Genomic DNA, 19,968 nt, shown 5'->3' with positions numbered 1-19,968 from the left:
TCTACTTCACAGAGCCAGGAGTGGGTGGTTAAAGTACCGGTAAGTTTGTAAGTGGCAGTCAATCTAAATGTTTTTCGGGTTTTTTTTATCATAGTCAAGGAGGAATACCACCAGTTTTTGTTCCATAAAAACAAAATAAAGGGTGAAGTTTTTAAGCAACAAATATTTTTTCAATAAATATAAAAAGATTTTAAAACTTGTTTTAAATGTAAAAATGTGTAAATATGGTCTGCTAATACCCCCAAACACTGTGCTAAACTTTTGAAAGGGATGATTTTAGGGGTGAGAGACCATAATTACAATTATTATTAACATAATTGGATTTGTTTCTATCTCACAGTTAGGTTTTCTTTTTGCACACATGTATTGATGTTTCATAAAATCTACAACATCTTTTGTTTTTACCTGGGCAATGAACTGTTCTGCCGCTATGAAAAGAAACTGGAGAAGCTGAAACTGCTCATATAAAATTGTATATCTTAACTGGTAAACTATGATCCAGTATCTACAAATTTTGGGGCATTTTTACCACCTATGATAAAGCAGCGTTTCTCAACCAAGGTCCTGGGGAACCCTAGCGTTCCTCCAGAGGTTGCTGGGGGTTCCTTGAGCAAGTAGTTGTGTAGTTTGTGCAGTTAGTAGAGTAGTTTGTGACTCTCAAGTCAGTTTATCAGATACCAGTGCTATTTTTAGCTATCTTTAGGGTAACATTCTTCCCAATGGCCAGCAATGTAGGAGGCATGGTTCTTACTGACCAACACGCTAATGCACTGGGGGTTCCCCCAACTTAAAAAGTTTGAGAAACACTGTGATAAACTGTGCTTGAGGATTGGGCTATGGGGAGTCATGGGGTCTCTTTTCAAAAATGGTTCCACATATTATGTAAAAAGATGTGTTTGATTTAATTTAGAGTTTGTAGTTTGTTAATTTTTGATGGTGTTGGAATAAAAGATTTTAATTGAAAGTATGTTCAGAAGACTTCTGAAGAAAGTGCTTTGTGGGACTTCACAGAGAGACAAAGCCAATAAATCAGTTGCCAGTTACTGGATTATAAAGTTTGTTAAGGCCGTGTGATTGCCACTGTTTGAATTCATTCAGTTTTTCCCACAAGAAAAAGATGGTTATGAATCAGAAAACAAAGTGGTGCATAGGTAGAGTAGCTGAGTTACATTGCTTTGTCTTTCTTTTGTAGTCTGTCAAAGAAACAATCAGAAGAGATAAGGAATGCTGTGTATTAAGTATGCTAACTTGTCACATGATCTCTGTGATTCATTACAGCACTCCATCAGCCTCTCTGATTGACTGCCAATACTATTTAAAGGATCAGGCTATTAGTAATTGCTCAATATCTGCATCAAAATAAAACATTAAGTCAAGGATAAAAGTACAAAGTTAGATAATAACTGTTGCAGGTCCCTTGTGGAGTAGGCCAATGATTGACTGCCCATGTTTGTCCAAGCTTTAAGGCAGAATTATTTTTTTATGTGCCATATGCTTTTGACACTGGTGCTTGGTGGAAAATTGTTCTGCTCCTTCATTTTCTGTAACTACATGTCTGACATTAGCCTTCATTTTTAAATCAGTGCACACTTCAAAAACCATTAGCAAAATCTTACCCAGACTTTTAGGAATGTTAGTGAAGGTTGCTTTTATTGTACTACCATGCGATTCAGAGTCGTTGGAAACAGAACCATTTAGCTGGACAATGCGTAGGTCAACATCATTAATAGTTCCCACTAATGTTCCTCTTATAGACTGAACTCCTCCTAGCCGATACAGGAAGACACAGAGGGGTAGACATAAAGTAAGAAATACCAAGTCCATAATTGAATACAGGTGTCAAAGATGACAAATATATATATATATATATATATATATATATATATATATATATATATTTATATATTGATAGATGGATATATGTATCATCAATATCATGAGCAACAGTTGATTGACACATTTTCTAATTGAATCCAATGTGAAAAATGAGTACATATTGGATAAAAATTGGGTGATTTTTGGTTGAAAGGATATACAAATAGAGCCCATAGTGATGCACTTGTTTTTGCATAAAATAATGCCCACATTTAGAATATTAAACTCACAATACTTGACTGTGTATTGTTAAAACTTGGACATAATATGTTGTATGGTATATGTTTTGATCACGATAAAATAATACGGGACCATTCAGATTTTGCATTGGGGTAAAGCTCATGTGTTATATAATTTCTGAATGGGCTTGCAGCATACCTTACTATACAAAAAACAGATCTTGCTATTTTATTTTTAATGCAGTACACTAAAATGGCTTGTGAGTTGTGGAGTGCCTCAGTATAGGTTTATTGCCTGATATTGTCCAAGTGTGATGGAATGCCATTCATACTGCAGTACCTGCTTTACTACCTGGGTGATTCTGTCTTCTCTAATCTTGGGGAGTTTTAATAAATCTTGCCTATTATGTACATGGCATCACATCATGATCATCATCAATATAAATAGTTCCTTTCCACAAATTGGGCCTTATTTAATAAAGCTCTCTAAGGCTGGAGAGGATACACTTTCATCAGTGAATTTGGATAATCTAGTAAACCTGGAATGGATTCCCTAAAAGTAATTTGCTATTTGTTAGCAAATGTTTTTAATCCTGGACCAGATGTGTTCCAGGTTTGCTTGATCACCCAGCTTCATTTTTTAAAGTGTATCCTCTTTAACCAGCCTTGGAGAGCTTTAAAAAATCAGGCCCACTGTGTCTGATTTATTAACTTTCTCCAAGACTATTGACTATCATGGGAAAACCTGTGTTGATCCACCAAATCTGGAATTACTTGTTGGCAAATGTTTTCGATCCTGGACAAGATTTGCTATTACAGGTTTGCTAGATTACCCAGGTTTTTCTGTGAAAGTATATCTTCTCCAGTCTTGTAAGGCTTGAAGTAGGCCCATTAGGTCTAATTCACAAAAGTGTTAATTAAGGTCAACTGAACTGAAAGTGAAATAATCTTGTCCATACTTTGTTCATCGAATTGTAATCTAAAAGAAGATCACTGGTAATGCTGGTATAAAAGTGGTTAAACCACTTACTTGAGGGTGTGAACTTACCCTGGCACCCTTGAACATTACACCTCAACAGTTGCGTGGAATCACCTGGGCATGTTCGGCCATTGTTAGACAGGAGGGGGTGTTTACAAGTACGTGTCCGAATCTGCTGGCCACCTCCACATGATACAGAACATTTACTCCATGCTTCCCATGGACCCCAGTTACCATCAGCTGCAACAAATAGACAGGAAACAAGTATGCACACTTTTTCCTCTACTTTGTTCTAAATTCATATCACCTAAAAATGAAAGGTATGTAGAATTTAAAAGTATTTTTATTGATACAGAACTAGAAACTCCCATTAGTGCATTGTTGTGTGGTCCTGGACAAAAGTAAGTTCTATGCTTACTTGTAAGCACAACCAGTGCAGTAGAAGATCAGCTTCAGCAACCTGATACTTTTTTAACTAGACTTACTACCCACTTATGAAGTATGCAGCTTTGATACAGCATTGTATGTAATAACTACAACACATCCCATTCTTGTTTGTCTTTTTTGCAAGATAAATTGCGTGTGTAGTTTTAGAAAAATAAATGCTAAAAATATACTGGGAAAAAAATAATCGGATACCCTATTTACTATCATTTAAAAATATAATGTCACATGTATAAAAGAGCAATATAAATTGATTAGCCATGTGTGTCACACTGTTTAAGATACAGATGACTTTGATAAACCCACTACTTACCACACAGCAAATGAATGTAGGTAATATTTACTGTAAAAAATACACATTTTAAATATAGACGATCTTTGAAAACGTTTGCATGGTATTATACCCCAGTCTAGAATATATTTGCCTCCACCGTGCTACCAAAGATTTCTGTATTTTATTTTATATTACAGCTGTAAAAAGTTAGCAATTACCATTAGAACTGTTTTTCTTTAACACAACTTGAGTATTGGAATACCCATCTAGTTATTAACTGGTATTATGTTTAGAAAGCAAAAAATGAAATTTACCAGGACACATTTCAGTGTTACACTTGTGTATTTCTGTGTCTTTGCCAGCACATCCTCTTCCATTATGTGAGGGAACAGGGCTGTCACAGGTGCGATGCCTCCTTCTCTGTCCTCCATTGCATGTACGACTACATGTTCCCCATGCACTCCATGATCCCCAGTTTCCATGGACTAAAAATAAATTCAAGTTCAGTCAGTGATGTGCAGTGATGTACTATCTGAAATGTAATAGTGACTGCAAGCAAACAACCATTGTATTAACACATTAGCTTGCACAAGCGTATTTGCCCAGATGGAAAAGTGATACATCATGTTTGACATTGAAAACTGTGATTTCCCTTGTAATATTCCAGCTGCAATGAGCTAAGCAGTGTAGTCAAAAACATACAGACCCCTAAAAACAAAGTAACTTCCAGACTCATGGATACAGACACCAAGTTTCAATATGAAGGTAGAATGGCTCCAATTTTTAAAGATTTGCTCTGTTAGCTCAGATAAACTGGGAAACTTGTTTATATTTTAAAAGAAAACAAGGCTTACTAGGGCACAAGTCTCCATTGCAAAATTCATTCTCAAAAGCTTTTCCTTTACACTTGTGGCCTCCATATTGGGGTTGTGGACTGGAACATTCACGAGATCTTTGTCTAAGGCCTCCACCACAGGATACACTGCAGGGTGTCCAACTGCCCCAGGGTGACCATTTTCCATCCACTGTATGAGAAAAAAAGAAAACATGCATTGCTTGCTTCTAGAATATTGTTGTTCAGTATCAGAAAAGCAATCATAAAATATATGTTTTGTTTGTTGATGTTTTTTTATTAGATCTGGAAAACTGAATTAATAAACAAGTATTTATTACCTGGACAGTGACGTATGTTACATATTTGCGACTGTCTGTCTTGTCCTTCACAATATGTTCCATCAAAGGATGGAGACGGACTATTACAGAGCCTTACACGTGTCTGAGTGCCCTTTCCACATGTCTTACTGCATGGTCCCCATACTTGCCAGGAACTCCATTCTCCATTAACTAAAATAAATCCAAAAATTCAAAGAATCAGTACTGTATGTCCATGTTATAAATTAGTAGTATCTGCTGTAAATGCTGTTGTTAAGTACAACTTTATCTCAGAATTCTTTTTAACAATTGTTTAATCCTGTACATCAATCCATGTACATGTAAAACCTCAATGACATTTAGACTGTTCAGACTAGCCATTTTTGAAAACAATTTTTGAGCAGATTGGTAACATGTTAAGTTTTATAGTCTTTTAGAAATTATAATGTTAGGTTTTTGTTTTGTTTTACAACTAAAGGACACTGGACAAAATAAGAACAGACACCTATATTTACTTTTGAATGGCCAGTATGTTTTCAAAATGCATACCTGGACAGGGCTTGGTGTTACAAACTTTGGTATCAATAGCCTTTCCATCACATGTCTTTCCTCCTTCCTGGGCTGAGGGAATATTACACGTCCTTGTCCTTGTTTGTTTGCCACTTCCACAAGTTTTAGAACACTCTTCCCATTGGCCCCAGTCTAACCAACTTCCATCAACTGTCATATATTAAAACAAGCACAAAATATAAAATATGTAATATATATATATATATAATTTCAATCCCCCCCTATAAATTAGACATTAGGATAAAAAAAATACTCATTTTACAACCTGGCTTCCTTTTGCCTGCACTGACATCACTTAACCTTTATGCTAGATACAGAGGAAAAGCTGGGGGATACCAAGTCTTACAAGAAGTCATTTCCACACTGTGCAGAAGTTAATGCTAGTAAAAATTGGGATCATCAACTTTCCGAAGATCCCACTGAAAAGCTATGTAACTTTTGACTTTAACTGCATTTTGTTCTGAAGTCTATAGATGCCAACCTATTCATTTATTGACCAAACAGCAGTGTTTTAGGTTCCTGTGGGAACAGATCCTTCTCCCCTAAAATAGTACAAAGCATGTATTAAGTTTTCCCTTAGAGTAAAGTATATAAAACAAGCGCTTGGTAATTACCTAAAAAAAAGTCACCACAGACCAATTTCTGAAAAGTTGACATTTTTTGCTTTAATGAAAGCTGACTAAGGTTACCTGGTGGAAAGTTTGCCATTCATTCCTACTGGTGAAATGTACTGGTGATGTTCTCCAGGGGGTAAGCCAAGAGTTCTATACACTATATGTTACTTAAAACCGTGATTTTTTTCTAATCCAAGCAGGAAGTAAGGTTAATGTCTTTAACTAGTACATTAGAAACAATAACAACTTTAAAGGTTCTAACAATTCCGCATTCTATCCAAATCTTTGGCAGTTGTTGCTGATTTAAAATTAATTATAAGTTGTGGCAAATATAATACCTGGACAAGGCTTATTTTGACAGCTACGGGTCTCAGATTCTTCCCCCTGGCAATACAATCCACCGTTTGCTGGGGCTGGATTATCACACAGTCGCTTCCGTTTTTGTACTCCTTGGCCACAAGTCACACTGCAGGATTGCCATGGCAGCCATTCAGAAAACCCACCATGAACTATAAAAAGTTAAATATTATGTTAATAATAACATGTGTGTAATATTGCATATGCTATTGTATTCTCAGTTAATAATATAAAATACCTTGCACAATGAAAGAAGACTTTGCCACAGCTGATCCTATAATATTTGTAGCTCTGCATTCATACACTGATGTATCTTCTTTACGAACAGCAACTATTTGCAAAGATTTATTTGATAATATTGAGAAACGGCTGTCCCCAGAAATAGGACGAGTAAGACGAGACCAAACAATATCAGGTGTTGGCTCTCCTTCTGCTTCACAGTTCAAAACCACAGTAGTACCAGCATTTACCGTCATATCAACTGGAAGAATCCTTATAACAGGAGGTTCTGTAAGGTAAATCAAAGCAAAATCAATTAACAACTGGAGGCAATAGATATACCAGAGTATGTAAAGTGCTGAATTTTCATAGTTTTAGAAAGTATAGGGAAGGCTTAAAACTTTTTTTACGTTACTGACTGTTGTGTCCAAGTGAAGGATTACTCTTTGCCTCCTTTCCCTAAGAAGCACCAGGAAATGTCTACACATTGAAAACAATTGTCATGCTATAGAGTTGCCCTATGGTCAGAATTCATCCCTTATAACACATTTAACACACCTATGTTTGATCAATTTGTCAAGCATTTACCCATCTGCCACTTACATTCACTTGCTTCTATCTATCTATCTATCTATCTATCTATCTATCTATCTATCTATCTATCATCTATCCGAATTCAAATTACCATTCAGCTAATTCTGGTACATTTATGTTTATGAAGTAGTATGCTTGGATAGAATTTTGACTCAATGACCTCCTTACTGTGGAAGAAAATGTTTCACCTGAGACTGGAATATGTTAAAACAACTTACTTTGCAGAGACAGGGTCACTGTGTGGCCCATTGTTCCAGCATCATTTGTAGCTATACATATATATTCACCAGTATCTTCAATCTAGGCAAGAAGAATAGATGGTAAGGATAGTGCCATGCACATGTGGTAGAATAATTACACACACTAATAAGAAAAAAAAAAAAGAAAAAAAAATCCCTAAGAGATGAAAAGGTCTTGAACAGTAATAAAACAAAACAGGCCAATGGTATTTAAAAAGTAAATGGAAAAGGCGGGAGAATTTTAAGTTAGGCACTTTTAGTAAGGGAAGATTAAAGAGCTGACGCCTAGTCCTGCGGTTTACTTTATGGTATACTAAAGGCTTCAACCACCTAGGCACAGGCAATTTAGCCCAAAAGTCATGCTGTATCGTCTTGCAAAATATAATCTTAAATAAATCCTAAATCCTAAATAAACGTAACTTTAAATGTGTAGATATATTTGATATATTAGCTGCAAATTGACTTACCGTTGTGTTATAGATTGCAAGAGAGCCATTATTGAACTGTTTAAATCTCCTGTTAAAAGGAATTTCATTTCCTTTCTTACTCCACTGAATTTTAGGGACAGGATCCCCTTGAACTATACAATTCAAAATAATGCTGCCTCCCAGTGCTGTGGTCTGGTAGTTGGGATGAAACCCAACAAGAACAGGAGGCTCTGTTGGGCATAAAATCAAAACTTTATTAGTATACGTAAAGAAACGTGTATTTAACACAAACTGTGACTAAATATGTATTGGGAAATGCTATATTAATTTACTCAGTACTGTACCTACCTTTTACAGACACTTTCACTGTAGCATTTATTAATGAGACTGAATTTTCGGCTGTGCAAGTATAGGTGCCAGCACTGTCTTTTGAAACCCTCTCAATTACAAGTTCATTCAGATATTTAGATTGCCCAACTTGCACTGTGGAATAATTCAAAGCAAAATAATTGATCACATAACATACAGTATTGCTTTTCTTTTAAAACTTCATAGTGGTACTATGATTTAATAAAAATAGAGAGGAAGTATAGACACCTTTAGAAGACGACAAACTTATATTGCTAACAAAACAAGTGTAGGGATACATTTCTTATGGTTTGCTTTCATGTTGGGCTCACACAAGCACATGAACATACATTTACAAAGTAAAGCCACAGTCAGGCCATTACCATTTTTAAAAGGAGATCAGCAATGACAGCCCCTATATTTCTTTCATTACACAATTCAGTGAAATTCAACATTTCATGGACTTTTATTTGCTACCTACTTGCACACTGTGGCTCTGAAGTAATAAACCCATAAAGAACAAGGCAACTAGCCTTTTTATGGTAGTCTCTATGATTCTCTCATAATGTAATCACATCATATACCAATGCATTACAGTATTTCCCCAATTACAATGTTTATGAATTTAAAATAGTTTATTTATTAGGTCACATAAATTAAACCAAAATCTTAGTGCAATTACCACTCCTTCCATGTGAGTAAAATGTCTGGCTGCTCAAATCAACACAGATTCAACAAGGGCAGATTTATGTCTTAAATAATTAGCTAATTAAATTGATCGTAATGAAACTGGAACACAGCAAAAAATCCACCTGCATGATTGAGAAAATGTTTTTATTGCAGTATTGTTAGTTATACTTACCAGGTGTTGAATTATCCTGAAAGCTCCATGTTATCTGGGGGCGAGGGTTTCCTGCTGCTTTACATGACAACCTCAATTTTTCCCCTTTATTCAGTGACACATCTGAAGGCAGCTCTGTAAAGGATGGCCCATACTGGATTGTGACACTAACTGTGTGAGAATCCTTTCCAATGATATTACTGGCAGTACAAGTGTAAGCACCCTTATCGTGACGCTGTATAAAGTATAAACAAGTGTGCTGTAAGTATAGCTTAGCATTTAGAAGTATATCACCAATCTATAGAATGAAACCTATTTTTTAATTATTAATGCATTTACTGTATAGAGTGCCTGGAGGAAACACATTCAAACTCAGAGAGAACATACAAACAAGAATGGGTATTCTGGGTTTGTTTTGCTTATGGAAACGGTTTTAGAGAATAACACAGCATAAGACAAATTTAACTTTTCATTTGTATCTAAATGCTGCTTGTTTTTCATGTTTCACAAAATTAAACAAATGTATACATATTATTACCTCTGCATTGAGCAATATTAGTTCTCCAGATTTATTACCAGCATATTTTCCACTCTTATCTGTTATTGGAACATCATTCTTTGACCAGGTAATTGTTGGTGTTGGAATTCCACTTGTCTTACAAGGAATAGTAACTGGAAAGCTTTGTATTACAAATATTTCTTTTGTGTGTTTTACAATCTGAGGAGGAACTAAGAAAGAGACAATAAAAAAGGAAAAAAAGAAACAAGAATCGGTGGAAAATATGCATGAACTTGCAAAGAGTTATGCAGTTTAAATTACTGCACCGTAAAATGAACACATTTTAATGTTTTAAGGGATGTCTGCTGTTATGTAAAAAGTTCAAACAAATTGTTTAGCTACTACACAAACGTATTTGATTTATATACAGCCATACTACCTGAGCGCAAACACCTGTTTTGTGCAATAAATTATTAGAATAGATAGGTCCATATCTCTCAAAGGGTTCTTTTGCAGTTGTTTTAGACCATGATTAATATCCACATTTAAGGATACCTACCCAAGACAGTTAGATTCATACTGGAGCTCATAGACCCCACTGCATTTTGTGCTGTACAGGTGTACAGGCCTGCATGGTCAGGCTGTGCGTATCCTATTTGTAGGGCTCCGGTTCCAATAATTCTCTGTACAGCTGACTTGGCAAGAGCTGCCCCATTCTTATGCCAAACAATCTCGGGTGTTGGGTTGCCATAGACCTCACATATCATTGTAATAGGTTCATCCACTAAAACTGTATATTCTTTTTGGTGTGGTTTTATTATTGGTGGTTCTAGAAATAGGTACAGAACACAAGCAGCATTTAAGTATAAAAAACAGCTTGTAAATAACAGAAAGTTCAATCATTTCCAATAATATTTTCAAAAAACGGTATACAAATATTGCACATAATACATAAAAGGGAATAAATCAAGACATTTGTACAATATACAGGAAATAGTTGGGAGAGCAGAAAGTGACATTCACATTAAAATATTATTATAAAGGTATAATGATAGTTACTAGCTACTTTTCAATACTAGAAAGCTCAAAAAAAAACATTTAAAAACTATAACCATGTCCCAGTCACATTTTCAGTGAAAAAAAGGCTTAAAGGAGCTCATTCTGTTTTACAGTACCCCTCAATATGGCAATTTAATAATAGAAAGCTATAAAAAAAAAGTAGATCATTCTAGACCTAAAATACAAACTGGCAACTGTTTAGCATATAATTCAAAAAGTTAATTCACTAGCTGCCTGCCCAAACTTCATGTGGCTTCCATATTTCTTAACATTTGAACTAGTCTACTAAAGCAATTATAAAAAAAAAATTTAAACTCTACAAAGTAACAGTAATAATAAAACATTTATCTGGAATGTAATATATAACCACCACCTGCTGCCAATGTAATATTTAATAGCAACCTACCAAGAACTTTAAGTTTCATCTTGCCCAGTGCTGTTCCAGCTGGGTTTTGGGCTATGCAAGTATAGGTACCACCATCTTCCTGTGTAACGTATGCAATATTAAGGTTGCCATTAGGAAGCATAGTATAATGACCCCCTATAATAAAAAAAACACAAATTCACATATAAACTAAATAGCGATAGCAAACTTAAAAGGAAAAAAATAAAAACATATGTTATACCTGTTTTGATGCCTACACCTTCCTTTTGCCATGTTATAGTGGGTGAAGGTGTTCCAAGTGCTTCACATAAAAGTGTAATAGATTGGTTTATTGTGGCTTCCAAGTAATCAGCCTGGCCAGTTATGACAGGAACCTCTGAATCAGAACAAATACTATTAAATAAATCAGTTAAGGATAAGTGCATTAAAAAAGGTGAGTGCTAAATGGGTACTAACACTAAGCAATATATTTATCAAATTCCTATTATATTAATATGCACAGCATTGGGTACTGTCTTGCATTCATTTTGATGATAGATAGCCTGTAATTGTAATCATTTTTGTTTAACATGTTTCATTTCTCCTACAAAACTTTACATTATCTTTACAAGAAAACTCTATAGTAATTCTATTCTAATTTCTCTATACTAAACTCTATTCTCTATTCTAATTTAATATTGATATTTTTGGCAATATACCAGTAATATTCACAATGTCACAGAAAATACTAATGAAGTTTTGACTAATGAAGAAACTAATGAAGTACTAATGAAGAAACTTTTTTTGTCTGTTTTGGTAGTAGGGAAGAAATAAAACCTCAGCCTGTGTTTTGTTTTTGTTTTTTTTGGATGAACTTCTTTACCTCTTGTTTTAGGAAGAGCTCTACAATTTTGGATTTCCCTTCACATTCCTTAGATTACAGTGGTCAACAGTACAAAGAGAAGGGACAAAGAGAACAACAAATAAAACAAGATTAAAAAACATTCCAATAAAAACATAACAATATTTTGTGGGACACTTTCCCCAGACAATTTTTGCCTCTAAATTTGTAGTTCCTAAAGTTGAAGTCCTTGACGTGTTTCACCTTTTGACTTCATCAGAAGGCTCAACTTTTATATATGCCTGTTCCAACATCAGACAATCATTGGTGGACATCGGTGCATTAAATTACCATTGAAAATCATGTGACAATTCAAACAAATTTGTAATATTGTATTCAAGTGCATGATGTGGTGACCTTCACTTTAAATGTGAGAATAAACCGCTAAATTGTCTAGCTATTGGTTGTCAACAATGGATTAACGGTGATTTTACTAAAAATTTGGATAATTCACTTTGCCTCATTTGGGTGTTTGGAATTCTATACAATGATTGTCAGAGGTTGGAACAGGCATATAAAAAATTTAACCCTTCTGATAAAGACAAAAGGTGAAACGCATTAAGAACTTCAACTTTAAGAACTACAAATTTAGAAGCAAAATTGTCTGGGGAAAGTGTCCCACAAATTATTGTTATGCGCCGGAATGTATTTTTTTTATGTTTGATATTTATATGTAAATGAAAAAAATGTATGATTTTTTTTAACTGAATTCATAAATAAACAAAAAGTTACATTCAAACCATTACACATTCTTAAAATAAATATTTTAAAATATGCAGAAGGTGAAGCTAGCATGTTTCTGGAGGTAAAGATACATATATACTGGAGGTAAAGATAAATCTTGATCTGTACATCTTTACCTATGTAAAACACACACATATCTACACAATCTACCCAAGAAGCATGGGGTGGATTCTCAAATGGGTGGACCATGATTTTTCCCAACTAAGGTGATAATTTAGGTCAGCTGGACTATTAGCTGTGGAAAAACTGTGGCAGTACAGTATGTGTTTAGAAAGCAACACATATAATTTTTGGGAGATATATATCCCCAAAATGTTCACAGCCTATTACCATAATATAACTAAAAGTCTAACTACATACAATTTAAAATGTATTTGTAATCACGGGTAATAGCAATAATTTAATTACCAACCTTGAACATACAGATTTATATGAATCTGAGCAGAGCCAACCTCATTTACTGCCTTGCAAGTGTATCTTCCAGTGTGGGTAAAGTCTGTACGTGGTATTTCAATACTTCCTAGAAATATAAATATAGAATTTAAATTGAGTGTCTCAATAATTGTTGGAATTTTTATTTCACACATGAAATGGATCTCAGCTGTAACCTAAGTACTTAAAATAATTGCATAAACTAGCTGAATATGAACTTATTTACTTGCTTTTTAATATTGGAACATCACATATTTTGGTGTAATTTACAGAGGCTGATCAAAATATGTTGCCAATGTCTAAAAATAAATATGTCATTAGAAGTACCATCTACACAACACCTAGGGTGCTGTATAATTTGCCAGAGATTAAAAGGTTTTTTTAATTTGCTGTTACGGGAGGGTTTATAAAATCTTTGGTAATGATCATGATTGGACAATATGTAGCAGCAGGAACAATAAAATACTTCACAAGCAGTAAAGATAAGTTGAAGGAACTCAATTTTAACTGTTCTATAACATATATATGTTGGACCACATGTATATTGCGATATCTGTAAACAAACTAGAAAACAGATGTAAGAAACTACAGTATGGAGGCTTACAGTTGGTTTCCCTCATTGGATCTATTTCCCAAAACATTAGAACAGAGAGTCCATTAGTGGGTTCAGAAATAAAACAGACGAATGACCTTTTTAACAAATATGATAATACACTACAACCTGGTTATTATAAAGAGACCTCAAAACATAATTACCAGAGTTCAATATCTTGTAGCTTTCTCCTATATCTGGAAGGTGCATTCCATTTTTTAACCAATGAACTGCAGGCTGTGGAACACCATACGTAGTACAAGGGATTATAGTTGATGACAGTTTATTAATAAATATATTTGTTACTTCATCTGCGATCGATGGTGGAACTAAAGAGTAAATTAAAGACAAATATTTCATCTGAATAATAATGTACTTCTAATATTACAATGCTTCACTGAACAAAACCACAGTAAGGCAAAAACATGCTATCATAGATATAAGACAAAAAAAACTTGATTTCCTGCTATGGGTAAAATCAAAATTATTTTCACACTGCTCCAAATAAATGTCTCTCCATGTGTCTAACGTTGTGATTGTTATCTACAAGGAGAGTGATGCCCTATCTTTCGAACACAAGACTTCAAAGTGTGAATTGCAGAGCAACACCTAGGTTAAGTATAGCTCAATGGTAATTTCATAGGCTATAACGAGTTATTCATTGATCAGAAAAGAGATGATGCCGCTACTGCATTTGTCTAATTCACATAGGCATGTCTCTCCTTATTAGACCACATTTATATTGTAAGACACAAGTCATAAGAATTCACTGAATGTGTGTCTGCAAGGAGGTTTTTAGATTAACAAAACTTCTTTTAGAATGGTAAGTACAGATGCATTTTAATGGAAAGCTGAAGCTTAGTAGGTTACACATACAGTATAATAAAGTTGTAAATTTGGTGTTACCTAGTACTGAAAGATTAATTGCAATTTCATCGTGACCTGCATCATTTGAGGCAGAACAAACATATAATCCTGTGTCATCTACAGCAGGAGATAAAATTATGAGGGATCCTGAAGAAAGAAATCTGTAAACAAAAATAAGAACACCTCAATGTTTGTATGTTAAACCTCCGTATTGTTGCAAATAATAGCATTGCTTCACCTGGCTAAAAATAATATGTGACCTGTTGTCATAAATGTAATATTATTATTCATTTAATTTTTTCATTTCTAACAATAATAATATTAGGCTTATGTTGAGACGAAAACCCAGTGATAATTCTAATTTCGTCCTTCTTTTTAATTTTATTTTTTTGAGTCAGATGAAAATAAGAGAAAAAAAAGTTATGAATTATCTGTTTTTGCATTGAATTCTCTTGTCTTCAGCTTTTTAAATGTATCCATTTATTCTTTGTATTATGTAGTATGAACCCTTTGGTTCTTTAATATATTCTTCCTTTATCAGACCTTATCTCCTGTTGCCAACAGTGGCGACTAACCATGCAACTTGCCTTTGCAATCTGCTGGGAAAATAAATTTGAGTGGTGGGTCGGACCTCAGTCCTGCGGCTGAACGCCCCCCCCGCTCCTTGAGTGATCGGCTGCCCCTGAGCAGCATGCCTGCAGACGTGTCCCTGTGACGCAGGGCGAGCTCTCAATAAAATCTCTTGGGCTCTCCCTGCATCTTTCACCGGCATCTGCAGGCGGGCTTCGGCATGTCATCACTGCAACGTATATATATATATTTATTTTTATTTATTTATTTATAAGTATTGTAGGATAGCAATAAATATATACACACACACATATACGTAAGCAGCAAAAGAAGGTGTGTTTACATAGGCGCCTATGTAAAAGCTTCCGATGCCTTGTCGGATACGTGTGCACGTGCACGAGTTGCGGGCCTGACATCGAACAACTTTTTTTGTTTTTTATTCTCAATAAAGTAACAAGCGCGCACACGTTCTTTTGCTGCTGACGTATATGTGTGTGTGTATATATTTATTGCTATCCTACAATACTTATAAATAAATATATAAAAATCCGCGGTAAACCGCGATCGCTGGCCGCGCGTACTTTCGCGCTTCCAGCGAGCGCGGATTTTATTGATGAATCAGGGGCTTTGTTGGTATTCATCTTACCTGATTTTTATAGGTTTTATGATTTTGTTACTATGATTTGATTGGAAAACTTCCTTTTTACACACAGAGGGATTGATGAGATATCAAATTTTAAGATTAATATTTATATTATACTATATTATACTACTGTATCAAATGAAGAAACCTCATGAAACCATTGATTTTTTTAATCTGTTAAGTATAAAGAAAATAGGGTTCTTATATAACCAGCAAAACTCATTTATTTTATTCAAAAATCATGATTATATGAAGTTATTGATTATTTATTGATCATATTAACCATGTGACTGTTTGAGATTTGAACCCTTATATAAAATTAATTATAACACCAAACATACTACAAACCAATATGTTTGTAGTATGTGATTCAGAATTATGATAAAAAAAGTAATAGAAGTGTTACTTACACATGTATTCAATGAAACATAAACTAAGCTATTTATCTCTAATTATTCCCATCTAATTGGTTTCATCATCTTGATGGAACCAATAGGATCTCATCTGGAGATGTTTGCATTAGTTGCTGCCGCTGTGCGCCTTCTTTGCGCTTAATTGGTGAAACATCCTTTCAGCCATGAGATATTGAGTCTGATATAAGCAGTTTTGTAAGTTTATGTATATATATACCCTATGCATATTGCTCGGTATATATTTACCGACGTACAAACACATTTCCGTATCATATGTTAATATTGTAGATATCTTGTAATTGTCCTGAAGAAGCGGATCTCAATAGTCCGCGAAACGCGTCGACAACATGTAACCCATTAATTTTGGTGTTCACACAGGAGATGTTACTTGTATAATATGCTTTTATTGTTAAAAGAAGGTTGTTATATGTTTGATAATAAAATAACGTTTTTTAAGTGATACTCTACTTGGATTGAATTTGGCCTCAAAAGTCCCAAAATTTGTTTTTCTTTGTTTCTAGTGTTTCTACTATTAAGGGATGTGGCTTATTGGTAATTTGTATAGCGGAATTCCTTAACTGCAGTAGTGATTGTGTACTTTCACTCACTACATATCTATACTTTTATGATTTTCTGACTTTGCACCATACCTGTAAATATTTTGATCCATATCCATATTAATTAAAATTTCATTTTTTTTCCATGCCACTCTTGGTTTTGGTGTGCCTGTTACTTCACACATCAGTGTTATTTGCTGATTTACCACTGTAGTAATATTTGTGGGTCCAGGGTTTATCATCGGAGGATCTATAAAACATTAACATCAACTATATAAATACATATTATTAAGATGTTGTAAATAAAAAATAAATAAAAAATAAAAATCAAAAAAAAAAAATACCTTGAAAATCACCAGACCTTGCAACCCCTGACATAAGAAATGGAATCACCTGGGACCTGACTGATAAAAAGTTTTGTTTTTCATTATTAAGGTCCATGTCTCAAAAAATGTATGTTGTTACACTTTTTCATCATTGCAGAGTGATTCCATTATTTTTAATAAACTAATGGAACGATCAAAATATGTACCATTAATTGCAATATCATAATTTAATTTTTCAGAGGTATTCTTTAAAATACCAAAATGTTTAGCTGTTAAAAAAATTGTTATCAAATCTGTGATTTGTTGTTTTGAAATCAAGCAGAGCAGCTAAATGTACATTCTCCAGGACTAGCAATTCCATAATTTTTGCCAGGGGTTTTATTAGCCGATAGCCTTGCAGCTCTGCAGAGGTCTTGAACGTATCTTGTACGACTGGTATTTCCAGCACTATATGAGCATGAATATATTATGCAATTATTGTATAATAATACCACATAGCATTGAATTCAAAATGCATTACCCATTTTGTTTTTTTCAGCACTCTTTTCATCCTATAGTGTTCTCATTTTTTTACTATAGAATCAGTTATGAATAAAAATTGTCCATTTTTTTGTGTGTCTGAACTGCTTTTTTTCCATACATGACAATGTGAACTCAGAAGTAGAATCAGTTTGAAACCATTTTTAAACTAATTTTCAAAAACTCAGAAACAAGTCAAAAGCAAATCAAAAGCAGTCTATCTGAGTCTGTCTATATTCTCAATGCGGTTCACCAACTTGATGCTACCTGATATGGTCTGGAAAGCCAAAAACCATTCATCTATCCTTAAACTGGTTGGCGAACTGTCAGATTCTGCTTTGGTAAAAGCTATATCATATTTATGTAAAGTAAAATGTATTTAAACATTGACATATTTATAGAGGATTAAATAAAATATAGTACATTATACAACAAGAAGAGATCATTTATTCTCGTGACTACACTATCAAACTAACACATTTTTGCCTAAAGACTATATATATTTCTGGACTTAGAGTAAGAGGCAGTTATGGCATAGGTATATAAAATTGAAAACAAAATCAACTTTATGAATTAAACTACCAAAGCATATCTGTTATTTGCAAAAAAGTATTATGTGTTGCCAATATGAAGCCAGAAGGAAATTGTGTGTACCTATAGTAATGCAGCCTTGATTATACCTAGTAAATGGACACACAGTTCTATGGGCTTTAGTTATTTGATTATGAAAAACATTAAAAGCAACTAACATTATTTACAAAAGACATAACTCTTTCTCTGAGTCAGACAAAGTTACTTGCCCTGTACTATAATTTAAGTCAAGCTATGGCAACTGCATTTTATTTTACTATGATTTTGAACGACGGAGTGAGTTTAATTTTATTATAACTGTATAACTTTAGTTTAGTTATTTGCTTTAAAAATGTACTTCTTAAATAAAGCAATATTTTGCAATTCCAAATCATACATACCATAAACCAAAAGCTCAATCTGTTTCTGGGTAGATCCAGCTGCATTAGCTGCGAGGCAAGAGTACAGACCAGAATCTGTAACATCTGCTGATGAAAAATGAAGTGTCCCAGATTCAAGAACAGTGTATCTAAAATACAATGAGATAATATAATAAAATAATGATACCCATACACAGTGTTACACCGAATAATTTCTAAATGGCAGATTACAATATACAACATTTAAACCAAAGGGGAGAAAGAACATTTCTTTAAGTATTTGGCTTCAAAATAGTATACGGATATGTAAGTGATTATAGACATTATATTTGCATGCTGGAGATGATTGTTAGTGACTGACAACAGTGTTCATACACCAAGCAGGATCAATAAATGACAAACCTATTGTTTAACATATAAAGAGATCCTGCTTCTCCTCTTTTTTTGTTTACTTAGCATGATATAAAGTAGTCCTGTGTAACCTCAATAGGACAGTGAAGTGAAGAGTTTATTGTTTTTATCTTTCAACTGTTTAGTAAAGGCTAAACTAAGCCTGATTTAATAAAGCTCACTACGGCTGGAGAGAATACACTTTCATCAGTGAAGCTGGGTGATCCAGCAAACCTGGAATCGATCTGGTCCAGGATTCAAAACATTGGTATTGGTTTTCACTAGTGTCTGCCCTTTTTCCACGCGCCGACACTAGATGACACCAATAGCTCAGAGAGAGAGATAGTTCTTAATAACTGGACATTGCAGGTCTCAGAACTCCTCCATCAGTTTGTGTATAGGAGCTCAGGAGGAGGTCATCCATCCATTCATCCAAGGCTCATTTCAGTGTGGAGACAACAGTAACCCTGGAGGATAAATGGATGTCTCATCCATGGTGGGAACATGTACACAATACTAGATCCTGATCAGGTAAATATTATTTAACAATAGAGTATTTTTTACACATGGTGTGCTGTCACTATTATTATTATTATTATTATTAAACAGCTATAGGGTTGTTTTAACATTTTATGGAAATGGGTAAGGTACGCATTCTCCATGGTGAGGTGGTGGATATCTGGGGGTTCTCTTAATACATGGGGCTTCCAGATTTTAAATAATTTATACAAAATTGGCCCTTATTGGGGTAATTTGTTATAATAAAACCACTAGTGGAACAATAGGTGATTGTCAGTTTACCTTAAAAATGCATTGGTTTTATATTTTGTGTATATTGTAGTACCCTAAACCTATTGTGTTTTTCCACTTTAGTCAATGGTATCCATCATGCTTTGGCTATACCCAGAACCCAGCTATACCACCCACTTAACCACACCAACTGTTCAATGTTCCCCTTTTGGTATATTCATATGTTGTGAGGTATCACACAGCAGTTGTGCTATCATCTTCCATTTGTTTCATCTAGCA

The 19,968-nt window shown here is 34.2% G+C and overlaps 1 protein-coding gene across 1 annotated transcript in view; it reads right to left on the bottom strand.

Annotated features, from left to right (window-relative positions):
* The window catches only part of HMCN1 (hemicentin 1), a 132,611-nt gene that overhangs the window by 15,882 nt on the left and 96,761 nt on the right, over positions 1 to 19,968 (bottom strand). Inside the window, 21 exon segments of the mRNA XM_072420118.1 lie at positions 1,617 to 1,766; positions 3,103 to 3,273; positions 4,066 to 4,236; positions 4,606 to 4,776; positions 4,925 to 5,095; positions 5,453 to 5,623; positions 6,426 to 6,596; positions 6,683 to 6,952; positions 7,476 to 7,557; positions 7,964 to 8,154; positions 8,273 to 8,407; positions 9,135 to 9,348; positions 9,652 to 9,842; positions 10,172 to 10,441; positions 11,078 to 11,212; positions 11,298 to 11,432; positions 13,093 to 13,200; positions 13,869 to 14,033; positions 14,611 to 14,732; positions 16,848 to 17,004; positions 18,571 to 18,698. Of these exon segments, the coding sequence (XP_072276219.1) occupies positions 1,617 to 1,766; positions 3,103 to 3,273; positions 4,066 to 4,236; positions 4,606 to 4,776; positions 4,925 to 5,095; positions 5,453 to 5,623; positions 6,426 to 6,596; positions 6,683 to 6,952; positions 7,476 to 7,557; positions 7,964 to 8,154; positions 8,273 to 8,407; positions 9,135 to 9,348; positions 9,652 to 9,842; positions 10,172 to 10,441; positions 11,078 to 11,212; positions 11,298 to 11,432; positions 13,093 to 13,200; positions 13,869 to 14,033; positions 14,611 to 14,732; positions 16,848 to 17,004; positions 18,571 to 18,698 (3,479 nt within the window).

Source organism: Pyxicephalus adspersus, chromosome 8, assembly GCF_032062135.1.
Source record: "Pyxicephalus adspersus chromosome 8, UCB_Pads_2.0, whole genome shotgun sequence".
In the NCBI taxonomy this organism is placed as follows: domain Eukaryota; kingdom Metazoa; phylum Chordata; class Amphibia; order Anura; family Pyxicephalidae; genus Pyxicephalus; species Pyxicephalus adspersus.
This window is presented reverse-complemented; position numbering and strand designations above follow the sequence as displayed.